The sequence below is a fragment of the Phaethon aethereus genome (genome assembly GCF_964289735.1).
Source record: "Phaethon aethereus genome assembly, chromosome: 5".
In the NCBI taxonomy this organism is placed as follows: domain Eukaryota; kingdom Metazoa; phylum Chordata; class Aves; order Phaethontiformes; family Phaethontidae; genus Phaethon; species Phaethon aethereus.
The window spans coordinates 7,180,807-7,207,428 of NC_138579.1; the positions used below are offsets into that span (position 1 = coordinate 7,180,807).

At 47.1% G+C, this 26,622-nt stretch overlaps 3 protein-coding genes across 4 annotated transcripts; 1 reads left to right on the plus strand and 2 right to left on the minus strand.

Annotated features, from left to right (window-relative positions):
- Window positions 1-4,841: 4,841 nt before the first annotated feature.
- Window positions 4,842-6,424, minus strand: GPR135 (G protein-coupled receptor 135; the record flags this gene model as incomplete). Its single annotated transcript, XM_082000308.1, has 1 exon — window positions 4,842-6,424. Exon 1 carries the CDS (start codon window positions 6,309-6,311, stop codon window positions 4,842-4,844), a length of 1,470 nt encoding a protein of 489 aa, XP_081856434.1. The 5' UTR covers window positions 6,312-6,424.
- A 1,871-nt stretch (window positions 6,425-8,295) lies between these two features.
- Window positions 8,296-11,641, minus strand: L3HYPDH (trans-L-3-hydroxyproline dehydratase; the record flags this gene model as incomplete). 2 transcript variants are annotated; one of them, XM_082000521.1, is made up of 5 exons in its annotated part: window positions 8,296-8,421; window positions 9,198-9,335; window positions 10,220-10,342; window positions 10,660-10,829; window positions 11,095-11,641. In XM_082000521.1, 5 exons carry the CDS (start codon window positions 11,639-11,641, stop codon window positions 8,296-8,298), a joined length of 1,104 nt encoding a protein of 367 aa, XP_081856647.1. The 2 variants fall into 2 exon arrangements, with proteins under 2 accessions (XP_081856647.1, XP_081856648.1); XM_082000522.1 differs by having other exon boundaries at window positions 8,296-8,417; window positions 9,194-9,335.
- Window positions 11,642-12,930: 1,289 nt separating this feature from the next.
- Window positions 12,931-16,163, plus strand: JKAMP (JNK1/MAPK8 associated membrane protein; the record flags this gene model as incomplete). The annotated part of the gene is made up of 5 exons (XM_082000695.1): window positions 12,931-12,992; window positions 14,027-14,233; window positions 14,672-14,853; window positions 15,561-15,637; window positions 15,945-16,163. The coding sequence occupies 5 exons, from the start codon at window positions 12,931-12,933 to the stop codon at window positions 16,161-16,163; spliced, it is 747 nt and encodes a 248-aa protein (XP_081856821.1).
- Between the last annotated feature and the right edge of the window lie 10,459 nt (window positions 16,164-26,622).

The window sequence follows — 26,622 nt, forward strand, 5'->3', positions numbered from 1 at the left end:
GGATGTGCAAGCCAACAACCAGTGCTGAAAGAGAAGCAGGGGTGGTGGATCTCATTCACAAGAGCTATTCTGGTTCTGGTGACTATTGTCAGCTATTACAGACCAAGCTGTCACTTATAAACTACTAATTGTTCATACTTCGTAAGTTATGCATAAAGCATTTGCTTTGAATTGAGACTTCATCCGGAGATTAGGAAGGGAGTGGAGATTAGGAAGGGAGTGGAAAATAATAACTTGAATGAATCTAATTATTAAATCGACAGCAAAACTATCACTGGCTTCCGTTGGAACAGTACCTTCTAAAATGCTTGTTATTCATCAAGACTTAATGTTTTCCTCCTGAGATGTAATGCATTAGTTATATCAGTGGCATGCGTATCATTGCCAGATAGTATGGCACCCTTAATCTGAAGGTAAGTATGCTGGAAAGTCAACAAGGGACTAAAGAGCCCAAGGACTTGTTTTTACTTTGGCCTTGACTAGCGTTGCCACTGGTATTTGGGGCTGAACTGGTCTTCAAATCATGTGAACTATCTCTCTCATGCCGAATACCCTGCACTGAATAACCCATGTGATTTTTGAATTAGGGTGCTAAAAAGTGTCCCAACATACTTTGCAGAGCCCTTGTGCAAATGAGATTACGGTTCACCTTGCATCCAGGCTCATCTCAAGGCAGGAAGAAGGAAAGAAGTATTGCAGAGCCATGGTTGGAGGGTTGGAGCCTCAAAGCTAGTTTTGCAGTGTCTAAAACCTCAGTGTCTTGCTGCCTTCCAAGTTCTTCAGCCCAAAGAAAGGGGATCTCTAAGTGGGGTGACAGCAGCATGGGCATGTAAGAGCTGATGTCCGCATAGAGGCTTGGTCAGGAGCCACCTCCTGCAATGTTTTCTTACCTGGGAACAAGCGGCTGCGACCATGGGCAGAGTTTTCAGAGCTAAGGTAAAACAGTGAAGTAAGCCCCAGGTCTCCTTCTCCTGGATGAACACATGGAGCTATTGTCAAGTACAAGGACAGACTGACACAACAGCTTGTGTGGTAAGCATGGCTAAGACCTTCTCACCCACTCTGCACTGTTGGTGAGAGGCAGCAACCTTCAGCACAGCTGGGACACAGCAGCATTTCAAGTACCATTTTGGCAGGCAGCCTGCAGCCTTTGGTGTGTTTTGTGTGTGCTTCTGTGTGTGTCTCTGCTGTCTAGTTTATTTAAGACACTTCACCTTTTGGATGTATTTTTTAAAACATACTTTTACAAACGTGGCTGTAGAGACCCATGTACTTGATTTGCTCAACAGTGCTGTGATATGAGGAACAGTTGAGGGAACTGAGGTTGTTCAATCTGGAGAAGAGGAGGCTGAGAGGAGACCTTATCGCTCTCTACTACTACCTGCAAGGAGGTTGTGGCAACATGGGTGCCGGTCCCTTTCTCCAAGTAACAAGTGATAGGAAGAGAGAAAATGGCCTCACATTGCACGAGGGGAGGTTTAGACTGGGTATTAGGAAAAACTTCATCACCAAAAGGGGTGTCAAGCATTGGAACAGGCTGCCCAGGGAAATGGTTGAGGCACCATGCCTGGAGGTATTTCAAAGAGGTGTTGATGTGGTGCTTAGGGACATGGTTTAGTGGTGGGCTTGGCACTGTTAGGTTTGCAGTTAGACTTGATGATCTTAAGGGTCTTTGCCAACCTAAATGATTCTATGCTTCTATGATTATGAGGAGTACAGGACAGGCACAGCTTTAAAACACAGGCTGGCTCTCTACTGGAGCTGTAGCAGGTCCATGTCAAAAAGGATCTGGTCAAGAATCTCCCCTGCTCCAGCCCAAGTTAATGTTTAACAGAAATGTGCTAATTTGTGATGGCTCAAAGCCCATAGCCAGCTGCCCTCATTCAGCTTTTCACATACAAGACTAACATACAGGCACCAGCCAGTGCTTGTTAAAAATATGTTGAAATCTGTGTTATTCCGGCTTCACTACCACCTTCCTAGAAAGCCGTGTTAGTTCACTCCTGGTGCAGCTCCCGTGATGCTTCACAGTCGACTTCAGTCTTGGCACCCCAGTCCTGCCCTTGCCAGAAGCAACTGCCACAAAGATGCCTACCTGGCCTGTGCTATGTTGGTCAGGGTGTTAAATCAGTACAAAACTAAATCAGCATGCCAAAGGCAAAATCATTGGTTTTCTGGTTTTTAGAGCCTGAGCTGGTTAGTGAGAATCAGCCTGGGGTGTTGGGGACAGAAGGGGCTGGGAAGGTGGCCAGAGCTGAGCACCGAGAGGAGCAGGACCCCCCTTTTCAGGGGCTTTCTGCCTTAAGATCAATGCAGCCATAAACAGCACATACGGCATGCCATGAATCAGGCACAGCAGTGCTGAACCTTCATCTTCCTTGTTTTCTTAACCCGAGAACTATCCCTCAGTTCAACTACTCTGACCAAGTTTGTTCCAACTGTCAGAGGAAGCTCTTCTTACCTGCAAAAAGTGGAAAAAACCCCTCTATAAATCCTGCTAAAGACAGGAAGGATCGAAATGATCACTTCTGGTCAAAGTACAGGCTCTGCTAGAGGGACCTAGAGCGGGACCAGGCTAAAAACAGTGGCATCCTTTCTCCTACAACATGGACTTCACACCGCAATAAGAATACATGCCAAACATGCTAGCTGTGCCATGGCCAGAGGATCGGAGTTAGGGTACTGCTCTGCAGGTGATACATGAACTACAAGTGGTCTGCCTTTGCCTGCTGTCTGTACCACACAAGCCTGATGAATATTGAGCTTGGGCAGTTTTCCTTGCTTCTGTCCTCCCAGCATTATAGAGCACAGGAACTTACTCTAAGGACTGTTGCTACAACTCATGGAGAAATGTCCCTTCTGGGAAGGCAGAATCCCACAGGTTTTCTTTGCTATCTCCTGGATTGTAGTTAAAGTTTTCTATAGAAAATATGAGACTTGTGGAACTCAGGAAAAAGCTCTCGAAGCTGTTAAAACACCGGAGCACTCTGTATGGCAAATTAACCCGCACCAACCTCCTTGTTACCACCTGCCAGTTACCTAGGTAAGAGTTAAATCTAATCTCATCATTACAACCACCTCTTTCGCTTTACACTAGCCATACCTTGCTGCGGAAGGGCAGGTATGCAAGAAATTCCTGTCCTAGGCTTCTAACAAGTCACTAGTGTTCGCTTGCCATCAAACAGCTTCTGTGAAAAGCTGTGGTGGTTTTGCGCAGCTTCTCCCTAAAACAGTACAAATACACTGCTCAACATGCAAAATCCAGGATCTGCAGGGCAAAGTATCAGTGCTGAGAAGTAGTCAAGGATCAAATCTTTTCCTCATGGACTTCAGGAGCATCACAGAAGGAAATTACATTAACGCTCACAGCATGAAAAATGCTGCATTAAAAGTTCACTAACAATTAGGTCTCTCTCTACTATCATTCACCTGGCAACTTTTTACAGAAGTACCTTTTTCAAGGCTGGGCTGAGAATGATACCAGGCTGAGACACTTTCATCTCCTGCATAGAAGACAATTTATTTCTTGTCTCACTTACAAAATAATGATAGTAGGTTCACTTGGGTCACAAACAGTTGAAAAAGCTGGTAAAACAGTAACATTGTATTTTTAAAGCCTGCACAAGGAAAAACACTGCCTGTCTTTCACATTTAACTCTGGCAAAGATAAAGGAAGGCCCAATCTTAGTTTCTGATTCAAAATACACATTTAACGCTTTAGACCTTTGGACAAAAAAATTATACTGATAAATTCATAGGAATGTATGCTGTGCAATCACACTTCCATTGTGTTATCTTCCTTTTTTTCAATGCAAACAAAGCTGTTTTTCAAATACTATACACCAGACGGATTGCTGCCATCAATACAATAATATTGTTTTCTGCATATAAACATTTTCACATGCTTAAGAGCACACGAAGAGCACATGGTATTGCTTTACCTCTCCTTTCAGATACTCACCTCTCTTGCACGGCTCCTCTAAACATGGTTAAACTCTTCGAGATGTGAGACACTTCGGATGAACTCGGAAAGAAAACACACACCTCGTGCACAAACTCAGTGATACCATAGTCTATACCCACACCCTTTTCCTCAGTCTGTCTGAAGAACTCTCATTTCTCATATTCATAGTATCTTACACAAAAAAAGTAAAAGACTGCTGAAATTCTGACAAGTGAGGTTTCATCTTCCTTTCCTTCCCTCCCAGTATCATACATCTTCCCTTTCACAACAGTTACTCTTTTGTTATGCTTGGGAGTTTGGAAAAAAAAATCATCTTAATAGATTGCTTTTTTATCCCTACAGCCTATGACTTTCTGACTATCAGCACTTCCACTGGGTTAAAGCAACATTTTCCTGCCATGATGCGTTTTTCACAGTGTGGTGTTTTCAGACTGTCTTCCAGCTGCCAGTGCTCAGCTTTCAATTGCTTTTTTGGCACTTAACAAACAGCTCACATAGTCAGTTAGTTTGGGCTGTAGTTGTGTGTCAAGTCTCTCAGCTTCACTGTGGCACTTTCTGCAGGACTGGAGCGAACACTGTTTCATTCTTGCACTTCAAGCTCTTGTGCTGGCTGGGCTCTGCAGCTATCACCAGTGTGTGAGGCCTGCAGAAAGGGAAGGGGGACTTCCCTTCCCTGTGGAGCTCTTGCTGCTCGCAGACTGGGATGCCAAACCAGAGCTCACACAATAGAGAAGAAATGACACTGTGGCTCACGCAGTCCCATCTCTCCAATTCTCTGGTATTTTGGCTGCAAAGGGCTCCAAGCGCTGGGGCTCCCTGAATTTCCTCATAGAGACGGCTTTGGGGCCCAATGCATCCATCCCGGACCCCCATCCCTTCAGAGGCTGGTGTTGACAGTGTCCGCTTTGACCTGCAAGGTGGCCTCAGAGATGGTATCTGGTTGCCCATCCCGACAGAAGAGTACAGCAGGGTTCTTGCAGGCCCACATGGCCACCTCTCCCCCACTCGCCGGGCTGGAGGAGGACAGGGCGCTGCCTGCGGGGCCGTTGTGCCGGTTGACATAACGCTCCCGGACGCGGTCAGCCCGGCTCCGGGGCTCTGGCTGGTGGCCCGGGACCGAGAGGTAGGCTGCCACGTTGTTCCTAGTCCTGTAGCCGCCCTCACGGCTGCGCCGCAGCAGCACAGAGATGTTGGGGTTGCGGGCAGCGTAGATGAGGGGGTTGATGGCACCGTTGGCCCAGGCCATCCCGCTGGCTACAGCGTCCATGGTGGGCGAGAAGGGTAAGTGGCCAGCAGCAGCAGCCAGCCCCAGGATGCAGTAGGGCCCCCAGCAGCAGATGATGGAGACGATCATGATGAGGACAGTGGTAGCTGTGCGCATCTCCCCGTAGGCCCGCAGCAGGTGCCCGTAGGTGGTGAGGGGCCGCACGCGGCTCTCGGCCAGCCGCACGGCCCGGCAGATGTTGTAGTGACAGAAGCACATGAGGGCGAAGGGCAGGAGGTAGCAGAGCACGATGAGGGCTGCGCCATAGGGCGGCCCCAGCCGGGAGGAGCCCCAGGGCAGCACGTAGACGCAGCGGTAGGCCCCGGGCCGGGCCTCCCGTCGCCCCTCACCCGCCAGCCCATACCAGGGTCCAGCCAGGGCCAGGGCAGCCAGCCAGACGGCAGCCAGGAGCTGGGCGGCGCGGCGGCGGCCCATCTTGTGTCGGGGCTGGCGGACGATGGCGCAGTACCGGTCGAAGGAGAGGAGGGCCATGGTGAGGGTGGCGGCGATGCCCAGCCCGGCGTGGAGGGCGGCGCTGGCCAGGCAGAGGCGCTGCCCGAAGAGCCAGGCGCCGGGCGGGCGGCTGAGCAGGCTGAGGAAGGCCAGGGGCAGGCAAAGCAGGGCGCCCAGCAGCTCCGACAGCGACAGCGACAGCACGAAGGCGTTGGTGACCGTGCGCAGCTGCCGGTGCCGGGCGATCACCAGCACCACCGCCCCGTTGCCCAGCGCCGAGAGGGCGAAGATCAGCAGCAGCGCCAGCGCCTGCGAGGCCAGCGCCGCCGCAGACCACCCCGCCGCCGCCGCCTCCGCCCCCCCGCCGCTCTCATTGCCGCCGCCGCGGGAGAGGTTGCCCGGCACGGCCGCCGCCGGCTCCATGCGCAGCCCCATGCCCCGGCCCGCGCCGCGGCCGCAGAGGCGCTGCCCGCCCGCCGCGCCCCCACCCGCTCCGGGCCGCCGGCCCCGCCAGCCGCTGACGTCGCCCGGCTGCCGTTGCCCGGGGAACCGGCCCGGCCCGGCCCGCCCCGCGGCCCGGGGAATCGGCGTCCTCACAGGCGAACGGCGGGGCCGGGACACCCCGGCCATCACGGCATCGTCACCATCTCTGAGTAGGGGAGGGGTCCCCACAGCCCCTCTCCCCACAGGACCTCTCTCCCCTCACAGCCCTTTCCCCTCACAGCTCTCTCCCCACAGGGACCCTCTCCCCTCACAGCCCTTTTCCCCACAGGACCTCTCTCCCCTCACAGTTCCTCTCTCCTCACAGCTCTGTCCCCACAGGGACGCTCTCTCCTCACAGCCCCTCTCCCCTCATGGACTCTCTCCCCTCACAGCCCTGCAGGACATCACGAAGGCGCAGGGGCCATCTACCCCCAGACACTTCAGGGGAGGCCGGGACCATCCCTCATGCTCTCTGGGTTGCGATCTCACAAGCTGAGGGCTCAGGCTGGGACCCCCACATGAGCACCCCGCATGGGCAGCAGGACCTTGTCCCCCCGCTCCCAGACACACAGGAGCCGCCTGCCCCAGCATCAAAAATTTCTTAGGGATGAAGATAGTGAATAGATAATGAAGGCTGCTACACAATTAATGGCTGAAGACCTTCCAACCTTTCTGTGCTGGGCTTCTCGACTCACTGCCCCAGCTCTTCCTCAGGAGCAGGGCTGGGGGGCTGATCACAAGGGAGATGCCCAGAAGCTAGAAAAAAGCAGGGAAATCTGCTCCTGCGAGCATGGAGGACGTGTGTGTCACCTCTTGCTCCCCCGGAGCAGAGGCTGTATGGCATTTAACAGGAAAGCTGGGAGCAAGAGCCCCAGACGCCAGCCTAAAAAACCTCTGTTAGCAGTGCAGGTGTTCTCTGAATGAGATTTTTGTTTCTTCCTGTTCCAAAACGTTATAATTTTCAATTTGACAGAAGAAATTCCTCTTAGTCTTTTCCACACCAACCTTTTCCAAGCTCTCCAGCGTGGCTTGCTCCCTTCTGCTGCATGAGCTACTGGGAGACAATCATTCTCATTTTCATGTCTCATTTTAACAAGGCACACCTCATGAGTGTCTTCAATAAACAAACATAATTTTGCCCAGAGACACAGTGGAAATTACAGGCCACGAGTGTCCTATAGCTCTGCTTCTGCCACTGCAAATGCTTGCCTACAGCCCAGGGCTTGGTTTGTCTTTTGCACTGGCAATCCTCCCTTGAAGGACTCTGGCAAAGCAAGCACTGACTGCACTCTGCTGCACAAGCTGCCCCCAGGATGAGACAAAATCATCAGTAAATAATTAGCAATCAAAGGTCATAAAGGCTCAGACCTTCAAATACAGCTGCTCCTGTTGAAAGTTAACCACAGGGTATTTGGAGCCAATGGTCCAAGATAAGCAAGGGAGGAAGGTTGAGGGAAGCAGCATGGCATGGACATACAGTCATACAGTGGGGACTGTGTGGTCTGTGTGGTGGGAAGTTCTGACCAAACACCTGCATCCAGCCCTGGGATGCAGGAGGATTCTGGCCGGGATAAAGCGAGAGCAGTGAGGAAGGGAGTGTCTGGACAGGCTTGAGCAGGGCAGATGGGGGAAGCTGGGGCATGAGACAGAGCAGCATGGCTGGCTGAGCAGGAGGCGTCGAGGAAGAGCAGGCAATTCAGACCAACACACTCAGCAGAGTCCTGGAAATGAGCACCGGGAGTGAAAACAAGAGGAGAAAGGCAGTTTTCAGCTGGCGTTTAATAGAAATCTGGCTTTGAAATTAGTAATTTGCAGATGTAGAGAAGGCACATAAATTTGAAGACAGCTCTCCAAGATCATCTCCATTTTCTGTGAATAATTATTGGTGAAAAAAAAGGAAGAAAAAGAATATGGCTTCTCAGAGCAGCACATATATGCTAATCACACTGCATCCAATATGCTAATCACAAGAGGGGAACACAGCCTATTATCTTGAAACACAGCAGATGCTGTCACACCACCAAAGGCTGTTCCTGTTGCTCTGGCATATTGCAATGAGCCATGTAGAGAAGCAGAACTCCTGTGTGGACAGGACCATCAGTGAGACCTTGCCATTGCCCAGTGGCCCAGGTCACTTGAAGAAGAAGCCATATTTCAGCGGATCCTCCTCTTCAACAGTGAAGGTGGCTGTACCGGTGTAAAAGGCTTCTCCTGAGACTTCCACGACAACAGCATTGTAGTCCCCAAACTTCGCTTCCTGCAGAGGGATTAGGATCAGGACAGAAGCAACAGGAGGTTCTCCACTCTCCGAACCCCATGAAATGCCATTGCTACCTGGCACTTATGCAGAGACACTCCTCACCGAGCACTCTGCCCTGCCCAGGTACCTCCCAGAGTGTGCAGCAGCCCTTTTACCGCCTGCACAAGCTCCACCCCTGCACAACTACTGCTGCCCCTGCTCCGAGCTCTCAAGCCCCTGCACTGCCATGGTGTGGGTTTGCTTAGAGGAAGCTGAGAAGCTGGTGGCCACTTGCACCCAAAGACCGAGAGCTCCCTGGGGCATTTCCAAACCTTCACAGCCACCTGCTGCCAGATATCACGGGTCCAGGGCTGGGCCTGGAAACCTGGATGCACAGACCCAGCTTCTCCATCTCCGAACAACACGCTCTGCCTTTGAGCAGGAAAGAGGGGACTAAACCAGGAACCCACCCTCAGCTGCCACTGAGAACGGACCAGACAGATTTATCTACATCAGCACCAGATATATTTCTCACCCCAGTCCCTTCCTGGTGGCCGAGAGAGAATTTGCAGGGAAGACATGCAACAGAACAAGGACTTACTGTTACTTGCTTCTCTAATAAAAAATCTTGAAGTGTGAGGCTTGTGGGAAGGCAAAACCCCTGGGCACCTCCCTCCTTCCATATGCCCTTCCCCAGGCACAGAAAGGCTTTTCTGCTTCTCCACTGAGCCAAGGCAACAACACTTTTCCAGCCATCCTCAAGACAGAGGGAAAGTCCAGCACAAGCCACTTGCCTTCACTGCCTTCCCAGTGAACAAGGACCCTGTGGTGCTGCTCCGAAAGATTCTGGATTGATTCAGCTGGATGAGTCCTTTGTGGTACTGCAAGGCAATGCGAGCTGTCACACCTGAACCTGTCGGACTTCTGTCGACCTACATTCAGAAGAGAAGATGAACTAGCTCCAGTATTTTGGGTTTTAAGAGCAAACAATATTGCCCCCCTCAGTTCTCTTTGCCACCTTTACACTGCGCGTGGGGGAAAACACCTCTAGCCCAGGGTTTTTTACAGAATCCGGAATATCACAAATGAGAAGACATAAAAAAGTAGGTTTGGGGTACTTCTGGATTGTGATCAGCTTTGGCAAACTTGGAGGGACAAGTGATCTAAATACTACTCAGGCTATTTAGGGAGCACTTGAAAGCTTCCCAGCATCATAACAAAAGGTCTGAGAGGGGCAGACCATTCTCATGTGTCAAAGTAGGATCATTTCTCCTTATACTGAGAGAGCTGCTGGCCAGCCTGGTTTTTCAAATATCCAAAAACACAGCGCTGGCCAGCTTCCGAGGTGATCTGTCCCAATGGTCCCCACTCCTTACTGCTGGGATGTCCAACCAAAACTTCCCCTGCTATCCATGTGATACCTTATCCACTGCAGACAAGGATAGAAGTTTACACCCCCTCTTTTCTCTCTTGCTCTATTCATCCCCAGCAACTGTTCTCTAGATAAGGGCTTTAAGGACACGCACTGTCTTTGGATCCTGCCTCTGCCCCTGAACTCCTGGGAAATTCCTACCTATGGGACATGGGTATGAACCCTTTTAAAATGCCACCATCTAAGATGTGCAGAAGTATTTGTCATTAGGAACTAAAGCAGCAAGTGTTAAATGACACTCATCTCTTCAGAGGCATCACTATAAGCAGAAGCAATGATCACTGCCCAAAGCGAGAAGAAAAAGAGCCATCCCTCGTCTGTGCAGTGGACTTAAGAAGGGAAAAGGTGGTGCCTCGTGTGTCTGAGAAGAGCCTGTTTCTGTACCTGTTCATCTGCAAACACACAGATGTTGGTGGTGGGCTCTGCACTAAAGGCATCTTTCCCATCTGTCAGTATGGTGCCGTAGAGGAAAGCCAGGTCTTCACTTTCAGGGTGATGAAGCTTGAACTGTGAACAAGACAGACAGGTTCACCAACGTGCGCAGCAGTATGTGCACTACAGCTTCCTCAAAGAGACCAGAGGAAGGGGAAAAGGCCACGCTGCTGCCTTTCCGCCTCTGCTTCTCCAGTAACAGAGGCAGACGCAGCAGCAGGAAAGTGAGCTCCTTCTCACATCCTTGTAAGGCTGGAGGAGGACTCATTCAACATGGGGCTGGAAGGATGGGACTCCCTCCCATCCCAAGTGTCTTGGGGGAACAAAGGGCCTCAGTCTGATGCAGTCACCCTGAAGGGAACACACCGGGGTACCGCAGCGCTCCACCGTACCTGTTTCTTCACCGCTTCTGTCACTGCACTCGCCGCACTGACAAGGTCCCTGGTCTTCGAAGAGCACACGTCAAGGCCCAGCTGCTCAGCACTGAGGAAGGCGTAGAAAGTGCCACCATAGCCGATGTCGACCACCACCTTCCCATGACCAGGGACATTGATGGCCAAGTCTGGGCAGAGGAAGGGAGGGCGGTGAGGAGGGGAAACTCATGGGCTCACATGTGGAGTGAAAGGGGAAGGTCGGGGACAATGACTTGAGTGCTCCCATGCCAGAGCGCAGCACGTGACACCTTACGCCATCCCTGATGGCCTCTGAGGAACATCGGCATTGGGGAGGGATTTGCCAGATGCCCCTCAGCCATGCCGGCAGCCCCCAACCCCAGCATGGCCACCAGCAACCCCCCCGAAAGCCAGTGCAGCGGGCCCAGTCCCCACCAGTGGCAGCGGCGAAGGCAGGCACGCTGTGGAAGCGGACGGGGTTGCCGCTGCGGCAGCCATCCCAGGGCACGAAGGCAGTGACGGGCCCACAGGGGCAGCGCAGGCTGACGGCGGTCTCGGGGCAGCTGGGCGCCGCCACCAGCCCGTAGTCGAGGGCGAAGCGGCCGAGGGCCAGGACGGCGTGGCCGCACATGGCGCTGTAGCCGGCGCCGTGCAGGAAGAGGGCCGCCAGGTGGGCACCGGCGGTGGCCGCCCCGCCGCGCACCACCACCGCCCCGTACATGCCGGCGTGGCCCCGCGGCTCGTGCACCAGCGCCCGCCGCACGTGGTCCTGCGTGGCCGCCACCTCCCGCCGCAGCGACAGCAGCGACAGGCCCCCCGCCGCAGCCACCTCCGCCGCCTCCAGCCGCGGGACGATGCGCAGCGGCTCGCCGCCCGTGTGCATCTCCACCGTCTGCAGCACCAGCGCCGCGGGCGAGTGCGGCGGCAGCCGCCGTCCCGCACGGACGGTGTCGCCGCCGCTGCCACCACCCTCAGCCGCCATGGCCCTCGCCCCCGCCCCGCGGGGCGGGGACCAAGACGGGGCACGCCCCCAGTATGACCACGCCCCCAAGGCGGAGCAATTCCGGCCTGGCGCGTGGCCACGCCCTCATTCTGCGAGGGGTGGAGCTGGTCCGCGCGTCGGAAGCGGAAGTGGCGCGTACGGAAGTAGCTGGGAGGGGACGGAGGGTCTGTTGCTGGGCTACCGGCATGTTCCGCTCCGGTAGGACGGGACGGGGCGGGCCGGGCAGGTGCCACCAGGCCCGGCGGTACCGGGGTGGGAGTGGGAGTGGGGATGGGGGGGGCGAGGGGGGATTTCAGCGGCTGGAGCGGGCCGGAGGTGGCGCTCGGTGCCTCTCGACTGCGGGGGAGCCGCGGTGCGTGAGGTGGGCAGGCCCGGGCCGGGTCGAGTCGAGTCGGAGCGCCGCGGTAACGCGGGATGCGCTCTCCCAGCAGCTGTGGATATCCAACCCGCCTGCCTCGGGCTGTACTGCGGCAGGACCGTCCTGTCGGTCAACGGCTCTGCGGAGACCTACGGGGACTGCGGGGTAAGTGCGGCGCGGGCGAGGCTCGGCCTGGGGAAGGGTGGCCGGGCCCGGCATCGGCGGCGCGGGCCACTCCGCCCCGCAGGCTGATACAGATCCCGCTGTAAGCAGCACCGCGGCCCGCAGCCCAGCCCCGAAGTGCCGTTGCGGTTCAGGTGGAGGTGTGGGCTGCAAAGGGCGGGCAGAGCTCCCGTACTGAAAGCAGGAGATGCTCAATGAAACCGGGGCTGAGTGGAGGGGCTGCAAAAGCTGGAACAGAACGGGGTGGTACCGAGAGCTGCACTGAAACCACTCAGCCCTCTGATTTTATTGGAATACTAAGAGAGAAATCCAGGGAGAGTGGAATAACAGAGCAAGAAACTCTGGGGGGCAGTGGTTGTGAGCAGCCTCGTGAGTGAGCTTAGCAATGAACAGCAGGAGACGAAAAGGGAGTCTTGGGTGAAGCCTTTTAAATATGTTTCACCTTTGTTTATATTAAGAAGCAAGTGAGAGCAAGGCCAGTGTAAGCTGAGAAATCAATGAGGTTAATGTTTCATCCTTTAAAAATCTCATACATTTCTTGCCCCAGTACTACTTCACCTTGTTTTTCCAGGAACTGCAGTGATTCATTATTGGTACTCGGATGCTTTGTAAATATAGTTTCTGCTTTTTGCAGGTATGCCCTAGAGGTCAAAGAACTGATGACAACAAAATCTGCCGTGAGTGTATGGGATCTCCGGACCGCTATGACTGGCTGTACCTTGGCTTCATGGCCATGCTTCCCCTGGTTTTACACTGGTTCTTTATTGAATGGTATTCAGGAAAAAAGAGGTTTGTATACCCCTTCTTCAGATACATTATTTAAAAATTGAAATCTCATATCCATGAGTGATCAGTCTGAGATGCTGGGTTGAACTGTCCAGCCGTTCATGCTGTTGGTTGAGCTGATACGGTAGCACATAAACTTTGGGCAGCTGGAGGCAGGTTTTATTTACAAATGTAGGAGTCCTGCAGATCCTTCTTGCCAGTCACTGCCCTCAGAGCATGGTCTGTATCTCTTTAATGTGGGGGTGCCCAGTCCATCTGGCAGTTTGGGCTGGATTGGCTTTCCCATTAGCCAAAGAGTGTCATCCCCTCTTTCCTGGGCCAGACCTACCACCTTGCAGAGGCCTCAATCAGTGGTGCTGTGCATGTACAAGAAGGGAATGGGTTTGAGTTTTCTCTTTAAGAATACGTATACCGGGTTTTGGTCTTGATAGCATAGCTGATGTAACCTTTACATCAGCGTGGTGCATCAAGGAAGTTCTGTCAAAGAGGGGTTTGAAAACCATGGCTGCGTGTGGCCGTTAGGTGCTAGACTGGAACTTTTAGGAAGTAATGACTCTGGAGTGTACTAAACACTGAAAACAGCGGGGACTAAAAGAGTTTAATGTATGAATATATACCATCTTTAACAAGGACTTGCAGCTTTGTTACATATGATACAAGAAAAATTTTCAGTGTCATCCCTTCTGAGGCGTGTGGTGTCTTATCTTCACGGCTGCTTTCTTTGAAACTGGAGCGGTGTGAGTGTTGTCCCTCGCCTGGCAGGATGCTTATGCTCAAGCAAGCTTTCATTTAAGAAGCTGGAATGTTGTTCAATTACATTTTACACACTAAATCATCTGAGATTGTAAATGAATTTTCACATTCAACTTCAAATACTTAAACTTTTCATTCAAGCACAGTTGTCCAATCCTTGGTCCACGGTAAATATTAACTCAGTAGAAGGTTCTTTACTGCGTGGGCTTCTACTTCTTGGTTGGTGTTTCAGTTTCCTTTGGTGTTAGCAAAATAGCAGTAAATCTGTCTTTCTCCTTCCACAGCTCCAGCGCATTGCTGCAGCATGTTACTGCCTTGTTTGAGTGCAGCATTGCAGCAGTTGTTACACTGCTTGTCAGCAACCCCGTCGGCTCTCTGCGTATCCGCTCCTGCAAGGTGAAGAAGCTTTCAGACTGGTACACGATGCTTTACAACCCAAGTCCCGACTACATCACCACAGTGCACTGCACTCATGAAGCAGTCTATCCCTTGTGAGTATAAAGGCATTTGTACTCCTGTCTGTACCTTCCTTTTGTACGAGCCTGTTTCTGACTGTGCCTCTTCTCAAAGCTGCAAATAGCGTTCAGGTATAACTCGGACCAAGGAGTATCAATCCCTGAAGTCTTTTTGTGCATTGAGCTGTTTTGTGTGTGAAACACTTAGCAACACCTAATGACTTTCTGAATTGCCGAAGAAGGTGGCATAGTCCAGGCTATTTAGCTATAAAGCAGAATACTTCCCCCCCCACCCCCTTTGCTGCATGTTGACAGTTTCCTCTACGAAAAGTGAGCCCATCGATCTGTGTTTACATCCTTTGATTGTAAATCCTTTAGCCTTGACTGACTCTAACCCCAAACTCCCTGGTTCTGAGTTGAGTCTGCAGGAGAAAAAGAACTGCACATTGTAAGGGATTTTTTTTTTTTCCCCAGGTACACCATTGTGTTTATATATTACGCCTTCTGTCTTGTGTTAATGATGCTACTTCGGCCTCTTCTGGTTAAAAAAATTGCCTGTGGTTTAGGAAAGTCTGATCGATTCAAAAGCATTTATGCAGCACTGTACTTCTTCCCTATCCTCACCGTGCTTCAGGCTGTTGGAGGAGGCCTACTCTGTGAGTTCTCTCCTAATAACGCTAATAAACATACCTATAAACACACACTAACAAAGGGACATGACACTCTTTTTGCTTTGAGAATAAGAATATTGTTTAAGGTTATTGTCAGGAATCTTACCTGAGAAGGTTGCTCATTAGTAGCCCTGTTCTAAGCAGGCTCCTGACCAACACCACTTTGCCTCCGCCAGTGCTGCTGGAGGCTGTCCCTTTCCCAAAAAGGGAATGGAGGGGGTACAAGAGGAAATTACTTCAGCAGGAGTTAATTCCACTTTCTGCTAAGGTAGAGTTTGTCTGATTTCAGAGATGGATTGAAGTACAAGTTTGGGGAGATCAGCTATTTTTGGTTTAGCTTCCAGTGTACTTGTCACACGAAGGGGACAGGTGCCACAAAGTCCCTGCTCAGCCTGACTACTTTTCTCATTATCTTTCTTTTTCGATTAGTGATTTAAGTGTTCAGTAACTCCACCTATAAATACTCATATCAATTGCATTTGACAAAAGCTAAATTTGAAAACCTAAGATGGAAGTGTTGAATAGTCATACTTGGCTGACCCTTACTGCTGTGTGTGTTTGATGTGATGATAAGAGGCGGGCTATAATAGCTTAGTTTACTTCATGCCCTCAGTAATACATGGAAAAACTCTCTGCTGAAATGTATCTAATGCATTCTTCTTCCTGCTCATGTGTTCAATCTTTGCCTTTAGATTACGCTTTCCCATACATCATAATGGTGTTGTCTTTGGTTACACTGGCTGTGTACATGTCTGCTTCTGAAGTGGAGGTAGGTAAACATGTTTCCTACCTTAAAACTCATGAAATACTTGTATGTGAAGAGATCACTGTGCCTCTTGCCTTTTCTCAGTAGTGTATTCTGCGGTTAAGCCTATTCCTTTATGACTTCTCTTAGCTGGGGGAAGCTCCTGTGAGGCTTCCCTCTTGTGGTGCACTGAGAAATGATGTTATGTGCTGGAAGGGCTCAAACCCTGGAGGCTTCGTACAGTCTCTGTGCACGACCTATAACATCTCTTAAACATCAGGTACCAGGGAACAGGCTGAATGCTAACAGTATCCCTTGTTTGTTTTGCAAGTCTTTCAAGGATCTTCTTGTCAGGAAGAAAAGGCTTGTTGTCCTCTTCAGCCACTGGTTACTTCACGCCTATGGAATCATCTCCATTTCCAAACTGGATAAGCTTGAGCAGGACTTGTCCTTACTTGCCTTAGTACCTGCACCTGCCCTCTTCTACCTACTGACAGCAAAGTACACTGAGCCATCACGCATACTCTCAGAAGGTGGAAATGGACATTAAAAGGAGCCTGTGCCAACAATGCTGTCCTAATGATCTGGATTAAGCAATTTTAGTGCTTGTTACGCTTTGGAAACTTCTGTTTTAAAAGAAGTTATTTATCTACAGGACTTCTAGGTGAAACACCTCTATTAAAAAGCTGTACTTTGTATTCTTTGTAAGTGTCTGATATAGATAGAAGGGAATGTCTTTGTATCTATTTATCACTGTGAATCTGTACAAAAAGCTTGTGACGCATCCTAGTACAGCAGTTTGCTGGTATATGTTTATTTCCTAACACAGTATTTTAGGTGTTGTTTGAATAAAACAATAGACCCTGTTTTTCAATAAAACAAATAGACCTTGCATATAACATTGAGCTTGGTTTTCTCATTACATACTCCCATGGAAACAGACTTTCATTTTCCTTCCATCAAAAAATAAAATATGTTGAACATCTCATTTATTCCTCATGAGGCTTTCATTTTCTGCTAGGAAGAAGGCGAGGAAATGCATTGTAAAGTTCTCTATAAAGTATATATAGTTTATGCTCTGTGTACTACATGTATGGAGACTTCTTCCTGGAGCTGATTAAACAGTAGTAACCTTCTCCCAAGTTCATTTTCTTATACCTTGACTATAAATTTCCATCTAAGATCAAATTAAAGGTTTTCTTTTCCTGATAGCCTCCACTTTTTGTCAGCAAACCACTTGCTGCGGGTAAGCCTGTGAAGCATCCGCCTTCTCTGCACCTTCCAGCACAGTTGCTGAAGCTCTGTCCTGTGAGGGAGCTTTGTGTCCATCTTACCGGATTGTCAGTGGTGCCAACAGCCCACCTCTCTGCAGCATGGCTGCAGCTGTACCCCTCCCTACTGCAGCAACAGCAGTGGTCGGACAGGAGCTTTGGCATCTGAGAAAGGAGCAGCTTCTCTTCTTTTGCAATAGCGCTGCTGCAATAATAGAAACTGCTGGCATGACTGAGATACAAAGGCAGCACAGATTTAATAAAAAGAACTGGAGCGTCTTTATCTCCTTAAAGCGATACCATTACCTCTGCTTTATGTTCATCAAAATCTTTATGTGAAGACCTTGATAAGAATTGTTAAAACTTCTGAGGCTGTTCAGAATTGAGGTTTTGGCCTTGCCGAAGCCAAATACCCACTGACAGACTCTAGTCTTCTCTCTAAATTGTCGAGGAAGATATGCAGGATATATCCTTTGGGTATTACGCACCAGTGACTTAGTGCTATAGAGGGCCTGGAAGAAGTTGCAGAGTAGTGCTGATGGTCTAAACACAGAGGGAACAATAAGAGAAAGATCTCAACTTAAACTCTGCCTGCTGTATGGATCGTTGGCCGTAACAGTGCAAATAACTGTGTATTTCCATACTTAAGTGTGATGGTAATGCCTTTTTTTATTCTATCACCTATCAACCCTGCTAATGAGATCCTGTCAGCAGATGAGGTGTGTCATGTCAGTAGGGCTGCCTGGAGATGTCGCTCTCCTCTTTCTCAACGGAAGGTTTGATTTCATTACATCCGCTATGCCTTTCCTGATGGCATTTCACAGAAAAAAAACCTAATTGACAGGTTCACCACTTCTAAAAATAGCATGGAAACAAACTAGGTCTTGCATGCAGAAGTAAGGTTTTATTTACAGATTAAGGAAATAATTGATCTCCTTAAGAAAATAAAACTCTGTCTATACTGTAACATGCAATATATGTTGCAGAAATACTAATCTAGAGGACAGTTCTAAAAGTACGGTTTTAAAACTCGTGTTAAAATACCATTTCCATAACCGACAGAGTCATAGGCATATTTGTCTTTAAAGTGTTCTAAACAGTCATGTGTCTACATTTGCACAACTGTCCCATTCATACAGGCAGAGTAGGCAGTAGCACAGCACCGTGCAGGAAAAGTACTAAGGACTGTACACTTTTATGTGCATTTCTGTGGAGGGACTGTAAGTATCAGTTTAAATGTTGGGCTATATCTTGTTTTTAAAAGAAAAGTAACAACTCCCAGGTAACGTTAGCTCTTTTGCTAGGTCTGGAGAATCGTGTTAATTTTGAAGGCTGCAGAATGCGGGACTGTATTAGAAGCAGAGCTCACAGGAAGGCAGTGCACCCCCATGAACCTTGCACGGCATCCCCAAATACTGACCGTCCTGCTGGGCTCCAGTGCTTTCTCCTTCAGCAAAACCTGGAATGCAAAATACAAAGCAGCAAACTCTTTTAGCTCTTTAACCTTCTCTCACTAGCATTAAAAAAAAAGAGTAACAGCAGCCAAAGAGTAAGGTAGACACAGCTAGATAAATACATGCAGTTTGGAATGACCAAGCAACGATTTTGTGCCAGCTTCTTGTGAAGAAACCTGCCCTGCACATTTCACACAGAAAGTAATACTGGTTCTGGCTTTCAGATGAAGCAGGATTCTCTTTGGCTGTATGTTCACCATCCTTCCCCTCTCTGCCTGACTTCCTTCCAGGGACAGCCACTTCCTCTGTAAATTCATAATTCGTCTCCCTAGTTTCCTGTCACGGTACCTAGACCCAATGATTTCAAAGGAACCTGTATGCCATAGCCTTTCAGCTTCGATGTGTATAAAAAAGACATTCTATAACAAGACAATGGTCATACAGTGACCAAACCTGTGACTCATTACAAATGAGACCTCTGTGGATCAACAAGTAAAGTAGATATCTATAGGACTTGAGTTAAAAGGAGGCTCTGAAGCAAGTAATTTGCATGTGCTTAGGGCCCCTGTGCAATATGACCCCTCCCCAAGACAAGAGTATAGAACATTGTTCATCTAAGTGGAAACAGCAGTACATATTGCCCACATGTAAAATTCTAGAGAACATAAGCATTAATTAACCATATAGTCCTACAGTGATAACCACCCAACCACAAGCTGCAGGAGCTGGGGTCTGTTAGCTTTATTCATCCTTTGGGGAAAAGCAAACCAAGTTCTGGAAAGATCAGTGGTACTCAGACTATTTTACAGCCCCCTCACTGTTATTATCACAACACTTTAGAAAGTCGAAGTTAAATATTATAAAATCCAAGCCATGTTATAAAGTGTACCTAGATCTTCTAATGAATGTACCACTAGGTCTCAATCTGCAGCAGGGTGATCAGATAAAACACAACTAGTACAGCCGTGTTGTATCACAAACTGCTAAGAATTAACATATTCTGGGATTTTGGGAAAAGAAAAAGGTTAGTGTATCTTACAGCGATCATCCATTCTAGATTTTTTGGCAATCAGAGAATCCAGTCCTTCTAGCTTATTTTGTAGCTGGCTATTAATATCACCAATCTTTTCCTCTCGTCGTTGAATTTTTGTTGTTAGAGCTGTCACTGCATTCAGTATTTCCTGCTCATTCTCCAGAAATTCCTGTAATGACACAGAGTAGAATTTATTTTTTCTTAAAAGACAAAAAAAAACAAAACCCAAAAAACCTCACAAAACGTTAAGAAACTTGTTTTGTTTATCTTGTTTTCCTGCAGCTTCACGGGCCACCAGACCTTTAGCTCTGCGGGACGTTTTTCATTAACTACCCAATCCTTGCATAAAAAAAAACCCCAAAGTTTGCCCTTCTAACAGAATAACTGGTGAAAAACTTTCTTACATGATAGTTTGGTTTAATTCCTGTTCAAAATGAAGGACATCCCCAACTGGAAAAATATTACAAGGCTGATGAGCTGAATGTAGAATGGCAAGAATGTTATTAGGTACAGGTTTAAGAAAGGCTTGAATATAAGACCAGCAAAAGGAACAATATTTGGAAAAATTATTTTTGTAGCCAGGACTTTAAGACAAACATAGGTTTAATACTTTGCCCCTGTATGAATTCAAAGATTGTAGTGCCTTATTTGCAAAATGCAATTTTATTTTTTACATAGTGATATGTATTTATGCAAACCAATACAACAGAAAACTGAAATTTACCTTTTGAATAAAGCTCTCCTCTGACCACCCCTTCAGAAGAAGATCTACAACAAAGTTAACAGTTAAAATGTGTTAGACTGCTGTGCCAAAAAAAGACATAAGGACTGAAATATACTCTTTTAAAAATGTCACTTTTTTCTTTTGAAGTCATTGTCAACATGTTACCATGAAGCACTGCTAGGTCATTCAGGATTTTGACTGTTGCTGACTTGTGATTTTCTGCTTCAGAATTCATTGCAAAAATATCTTCTTTTAGCTGTGCATTGCACTGTGAAAAAAATAATTACAACTGAATAATTCTTCTAAATGCTTCTAAATAATTTCCAGTTTCACTGTTTCTAAAGAGATCAGGAAGAACAAACTGAGTTTTAGCTTACAGAAATACAAAGGTCAACGTATTCCTGTGGACACGCTTGCTTTCAACAGCAACATCCATTTCACCTTGTTGAACAAATTTTAACAGTTGCCAAAATCACCACAAGCCAGCTACATCTATGCTACCAAATAAAATGGATGAGGATGCTGAGAACAGCTGGAGCAGCACACTCCTCACTCACTCCCCCAAAATAGGATGGACTTATTCATGTTGGATCAGCTCAACCAGTACCCAGCTTGTACTGTCCCAGGTTTGGCTGAGATGGGTTAGGTGGCCCAGGTCAGGCACAACAAGCAGCATTCCCCGGTGCAATATGGGCATCAGAAAAATCAGAGCTTCTCATCTTCAGTTAGTGAACTGAACATGAGAAGAGGGCTGTTTGTAGTGTAACCAAGAGTTTTCTTTCTGAGGGAGGCCTTTGTTTCCACAAGGGTATAATCAGATAGAGCTGCAGAGTAGCTGGTACCTAGCATCTGCAGCGCTAGCACAGAGATTCAGGCAGCTGCCCTAGCAGCAGTAGAGCTCAGTGCTTGCAGGCAGCAAACAGTGCACAGGGTTCAGATTGTCTCAGAAATGTAGTCCACATGGCTGTACAAATGTGGGTTCAGGTCCAGATGGCAGCCTGGTAACAGCTGGCCAATAAAACCACTTTTAGGATCCTTCATGTGTTTTACAGCAAAGGAGGTTCTACTATGCGGATAGCCTGGGGCCTGAAAGGTATACAGCATATTTTAAAAGCGTATATTCCAAATTGCACAGACCTAGTCTCATGTTCATCTCAGCCCCCTTCATGTGGCGGGAAGGTCTTTTCCTATAATCCCTGACTGAATGCAGCAGACATACGATATTGATTATGCCTCAGGGAAATGCCTTGCCCTTGGATATTCCTCTGTTTCTTTCTAAATCAAACACAGCCCCACACATTCATTTAAAAGGCCAGGTTTGACCTGTGCTGTTTATGTTTCATCATCTTCCACAGCTAGTTCTCTGTGAAATGAAAAATTAATTTCATACTGAGAAGGAACACTGTCAAGCTTCAACACTCACTAGTTTGAGTCTGCAGTTCTCAGTGTTCACAATGTCAAGTTTCCTGTTGATCTCATAGATGTCTCGTTCCAGCAGCTTCATAGTCTCTGTATGGTTTTTCAGTTGGACAACTGCAGCGTCACGCTTGATCTGCAATTTGTTCCTCAGCTCCAGCTGTTAATAATAAACTCTTAGCTGCTAACTGATCTTTATATAGGATTTTTGTAATTAAATAAAGTAAAAAGTTTTTGTTATGTGGCACCTTTCATTTCAAAAAGTCAAAGTACCATCTGAGACAGGCCTATGCCCTCTTACCAACAAGGAGAGAGAGATACAGAGCGGGGAAGTAATTGCGTATGGTCCACAAGAAAGGAGCCAGCTGTGACATGAAGTCACCTTCCTGCTGGGTCACCCAACGACAGGAGCATCACTTTTCTGTCACTCGAGGCTCAGGTGTGCACAACTGCTTTGTTGTGCTATTCCTATTCTGATATAGTAACTGGTCTCCCTTTTCTGAACAGAGACAATTTCTGTGTTGATGGGGCTTCTGTGGAGCTCAGAGAGATTTGTCCATTACCAGACCACTGGGGCACAAATCCTGCTATCTGGCCAGCCTCATAAGAGCCTTTCATGTAGTTTATTCAGCTTGTCTTATGCTTCCAGTAACTAAAGACACTGTAATTCTTCAGCAGAAGGCATGACTGTGTTTCTCTTCCACCTAGAAGTTTTGTTCTGTCAGAGAAACAGAAGGCAAAAGCAATCTGATTGTTTGCCTGCGATGTACAGCTGAAGCAAGCTCTGGCCAGGCTGCCTGATGCCCAGCAGCCCTAAGAAAATGGCTCCAGTACATACTGGGACCGGTTGTGTAAGCACCATAAAAGTGGCCAGTGCGGGCACAGCAGGTTTGACATGCACAGTGGCTACCGCACCCAGGCCCATCAGCTGTAGCAGGTGTGAGGATGGCTGTCAGAGTCACTGCAAGCTCCACAGGGACATGGTCTGGGAGCAGTAGGGGTACCATGTCTCAGTCATTTTGAGCCACTGCAGCTACCCCCACAGCTATACAAGCTTCTCTCTCCTCATGCTGGTGCTGGTTGAATGCCTGAAGTCAGAAATGAGAAATACAGGTAAAAAAGCAAGGACACAGAAAGATTTTTCAAATATGAGTTATCTCAGGCATTTTGAGCCACTGCAGCTACCCCCACAGCTATACAAGCTTCTCTCTCCTCATGCTGGTGCTGGTTGAATGCCTGAAGTCAGAAATGAGAAATATAGGTAAAAAAGCAAGGACACAGAAAGATTTTTCAAATATGAGTTACTGAAGTGGCAGAAATACCTGCCCTAGCAGTAGAAAGCATCTGAATAGAAGCAGCTTAACAAATGGCCCTAGTTCACCAGCTTCTTTTTGGCCTGCTCATGTGCCTAAGGAATGCAAAAATCAAGCACAAGGGCAGCTTGATATAAATATTGGGTTACAGGCTGAGCTGAGGTCTGAGGCATTGCCCAGATGGGAACACAGCCACAGAGAGGAAGGTATGACCTCAGCCCCAGCCTGTCTTCCCTGGTCCCCATCTCCATGGGTGCTTGTTCTTTACTGGGAGGATATAAAGCTGGTGCTGGAAACTTTGTAGCAGTAGTACAGCTAAGTTTTAAGCTGTTACCATGTCCTCCTTGAGCTTCCCAGTAGTTTTGATTGACTGCTGAATGGCTCTTTTGACTCGTACCTCTTCATCTTTCTTTGCTACAAAGCAGAGAAAGGGTTTTTAGACAGTGTAATGACTGAACATTGGAATTAAGCTGCTATAAATAAAGCTAGGTTCTATCAGAAAGCGATCTGTTTAACTGGTCTGGCAATTTTTAAAAATGCTTTTTATTTGTGTATTGGCCATGTCTATAGATTCCAGCAGTTCCAAAGAGCTCTATTTAGACTTGTTTCATAGCTCACCTGAGCCATAGGCAGACAAAGGGCTATGGCACACTGTTTTTGGAAACAGCAAGAGAAAGTCCCACTATGTAGCAGAGCTACTTAATACTTACCTAAAAATGATTTCCTCAGTTCTTCGTATTTTGCATACTTCTGTTCTGTTTCTCTCTGGGTTTCTTCCAAGGTTAGCCTGCTTATGTTTAATTCTTGTTCTTTTTTAAGTAGATTTTCAGTTGCAGTTTTGATGTCATTCTTTAATGAAACTAAATATTAATCAATAATCTATCTAAGCAGCATTTAATGCATAAATAATTCAACATATCTGGGGGAGGGAACCAAACCAGAAAGGAATACTGAAAGTGATCCCAAAAGGTCATCTTAGTCCATCTCTCTGCTGTACAACAGAATCAATTAGACCTAAGTACCCATGACAGATGTTTGATTTGTCCTTAAAATCCCTAGTGGTAGAGATACCATGTCTCAGACAACTGATTTCAGGGTTTTACTATTTGTGCTGTCAATGCTTTCGTAGGGCCTAACTTTTTCTAAGTTAAGTCTACTCTGTTCCCTGTTACTTGTCTCAACAAGTGGACAAGGAGGAAAGCTTATCACCTTGTTATCTATTTTTATTTATTTGGTAGTTACTACCATGTCTTCTGTTAGATTTACCCATTTTAAATGGAAAAGCTGCACATCATTTTTTTCTGATCATCTTTACTTAGCTCCTCTTGGACCTCAAAATAATCTACATCATCCTTAAATGATGTGATCAATACCAGACACTGTACTCTAGCTGTGTCCTACCAAAACCAGGTAGAGTAGAAAATTTACATAATGAGCCTTGCCAGGCTATCTGCCTCTTTACACAGGCTGGTTTGACAGTTGCCTTTTTCATTACTACAAATTTTTGTTGACTTATGTTCAACTTGTCAGCTTTAGTCCGATTTATCACTGCCTAAACACCTCCCCCATGATGGATTTGTACAGGCAACTGTTTCTACTTAAATGCAAAAACACATTATTTTTTTTATTATGACCTTTTCCCCAAAATTACTTCTCCAACTTGCTAAAATAATTCTGAATTCTAGTTCTTCCCTGCAGATCGTGCTCCTACTCTTAACGTGTTTGTCATCTGCAGATACGACAAGCATTCACTTTATCCTATCACTTGAGTAATGAAGGAAATTACAGCTTAATTCCAGTCTGAGAGCAAACCTCCCGCAAACTAACGGGGACCGTTATTCTGTAAAGCATGGGTAACTATTATCTAGGATGATTTTCCATCTGGTTTTGTACCTGGGATTCTTCAGCCTGGAAAAGAGACAACTGAAGAGACACACAATAAAGGTGTGTAAAAATCACACATTTTTGCTGGAGAAGATGAGAAGACAACAGTTATTCACTGTGTCTCATAACACAAGAACTGCAAGATGCCAATAAACTTTTGAGACAGCAGGTTTAAAACAAAAGAAAATTCTTGTCCTTATTAAATAAATTATAGGTTGTTATGGAGGATAAATGTATACATGAGCTAAAAGAATCAATCAATGATAGGAGAACATTGCACTAAAGATCCAGCATAGCATAAAATTCCATCAAAAGCTATTAAATGCAGATACCAGCTCCATCCAAAGAAGTTCCTGACATTTCATTTTTGTCTGATAAATTATAGAGAAAAAGGGTCCTTCTATATTTGACTGGTCTTAAATTACTTTTCCAAGCAGGACTATTGATCACTGCAGAAGACAGGATCCTGGTAGGACCAACTTTGTGTCTTATCCAGTATGGCTATTTTCGGAACTGAAGCTGATTTGAGCTTCACTCGCTTGTTCTTGATGTGCACTTAAATATAATCATGAATAGCTCTGAAATGGCTTCAGCCACTCAGTTACCTGAAGGTGAATTTCATTAGGCTCAGATGATCTGAAGGCATCTGAGTTCTCTAGGTACGCTTGCTAAGTGGTTCCTTCCCTGAGATGTTACTTTTCTGATGCTACCATTAGTATATTAGACATTTGATTCTGCTGACCCACCAGTGAAGCAAAACAAAGTTCAATATTTCTTTGCCTTACCACAAATATGGAAGGCTTTCACGTTATTCCACATGTCCTTTACTATCAGCATGTCATTCTGTGGCTTGACCTGTCTCATGTTATTGTTCCATGCCCAGCTATATGCATATTTTTTTAGTTATACTAATATTTGTTTAATACAAACGTAACTAACTACAATGCTCCTGGATCTGAGCTGTACCCCTATATACAGGGCTGCACAGACTTACCAGCCTGGGAATCTTTGTACTCTGTTATGTCAACGTGGGGAAGAAGAACTATTCGCTCTCAATGACTAAGCAGATCACCACCTAAATACCATTACAAATCTGTACATTTTAATCATTCTCTATCTCACTCCTTAGCTTTAATAAAATCTGACCTTTGGTTTTAGAGACAAAAAAAAAGTCCAATTCAATATATGTGCATCTCAGCATAGTGGATCTCATCTTGGTTAGAGACAAAGGAACACAAGTCAAAGTTAAATGACTTTTCAGTGGAAAAATACATGTCTTCTCTTTTGCTGCAATAGGTAAAAACACAGAAAGGGACAACAGGAACAACCTCTATAGACTGGGAGACTTGAAGAACAATGTTAAGAGAGAGACAAGATGATACGCAAGAAATAAAGCCATACAAAGAAATGAAACTGGGCCCAGGATGTGAAGAGTTTAGGACTCTAAACTCACTTCTTTACAGGACATTAATGTCAAATGCTGCACTACATGTTTTTGTTCCCTCAGACTCTGAAGTCGGGGAAGTCATATCCACTCTTGTGATCAAAGATGAGAAATAGCAGAAAACCTCAAAGTATAGATGTTTGGATATGCAGAGGAGCTGTATTTTTAAGGACTGTAGCAGAGGGATGGGTAAAATAATGAAAAAATTTGAAAACATGGAGAACAGACAAGATGGCTCTTTTGACAGAAACAAGTATGTGAAGAAAGTGGAGAAAGAAAGGTGATCTGAGTCTCATTTCTATGGACTACTTTGATATCATACATCACCATCATGCTCCAGACAGAGCAGAATCAACCTGATCTGACATGACTCTTAAAAAGGAATTTATTCCCCTTACCTAGACTACCTCCATGAAACAGCATTCAGACAGAATCATTTTGCAGGTGAAAATAGTGCAAGAAAATGCTGA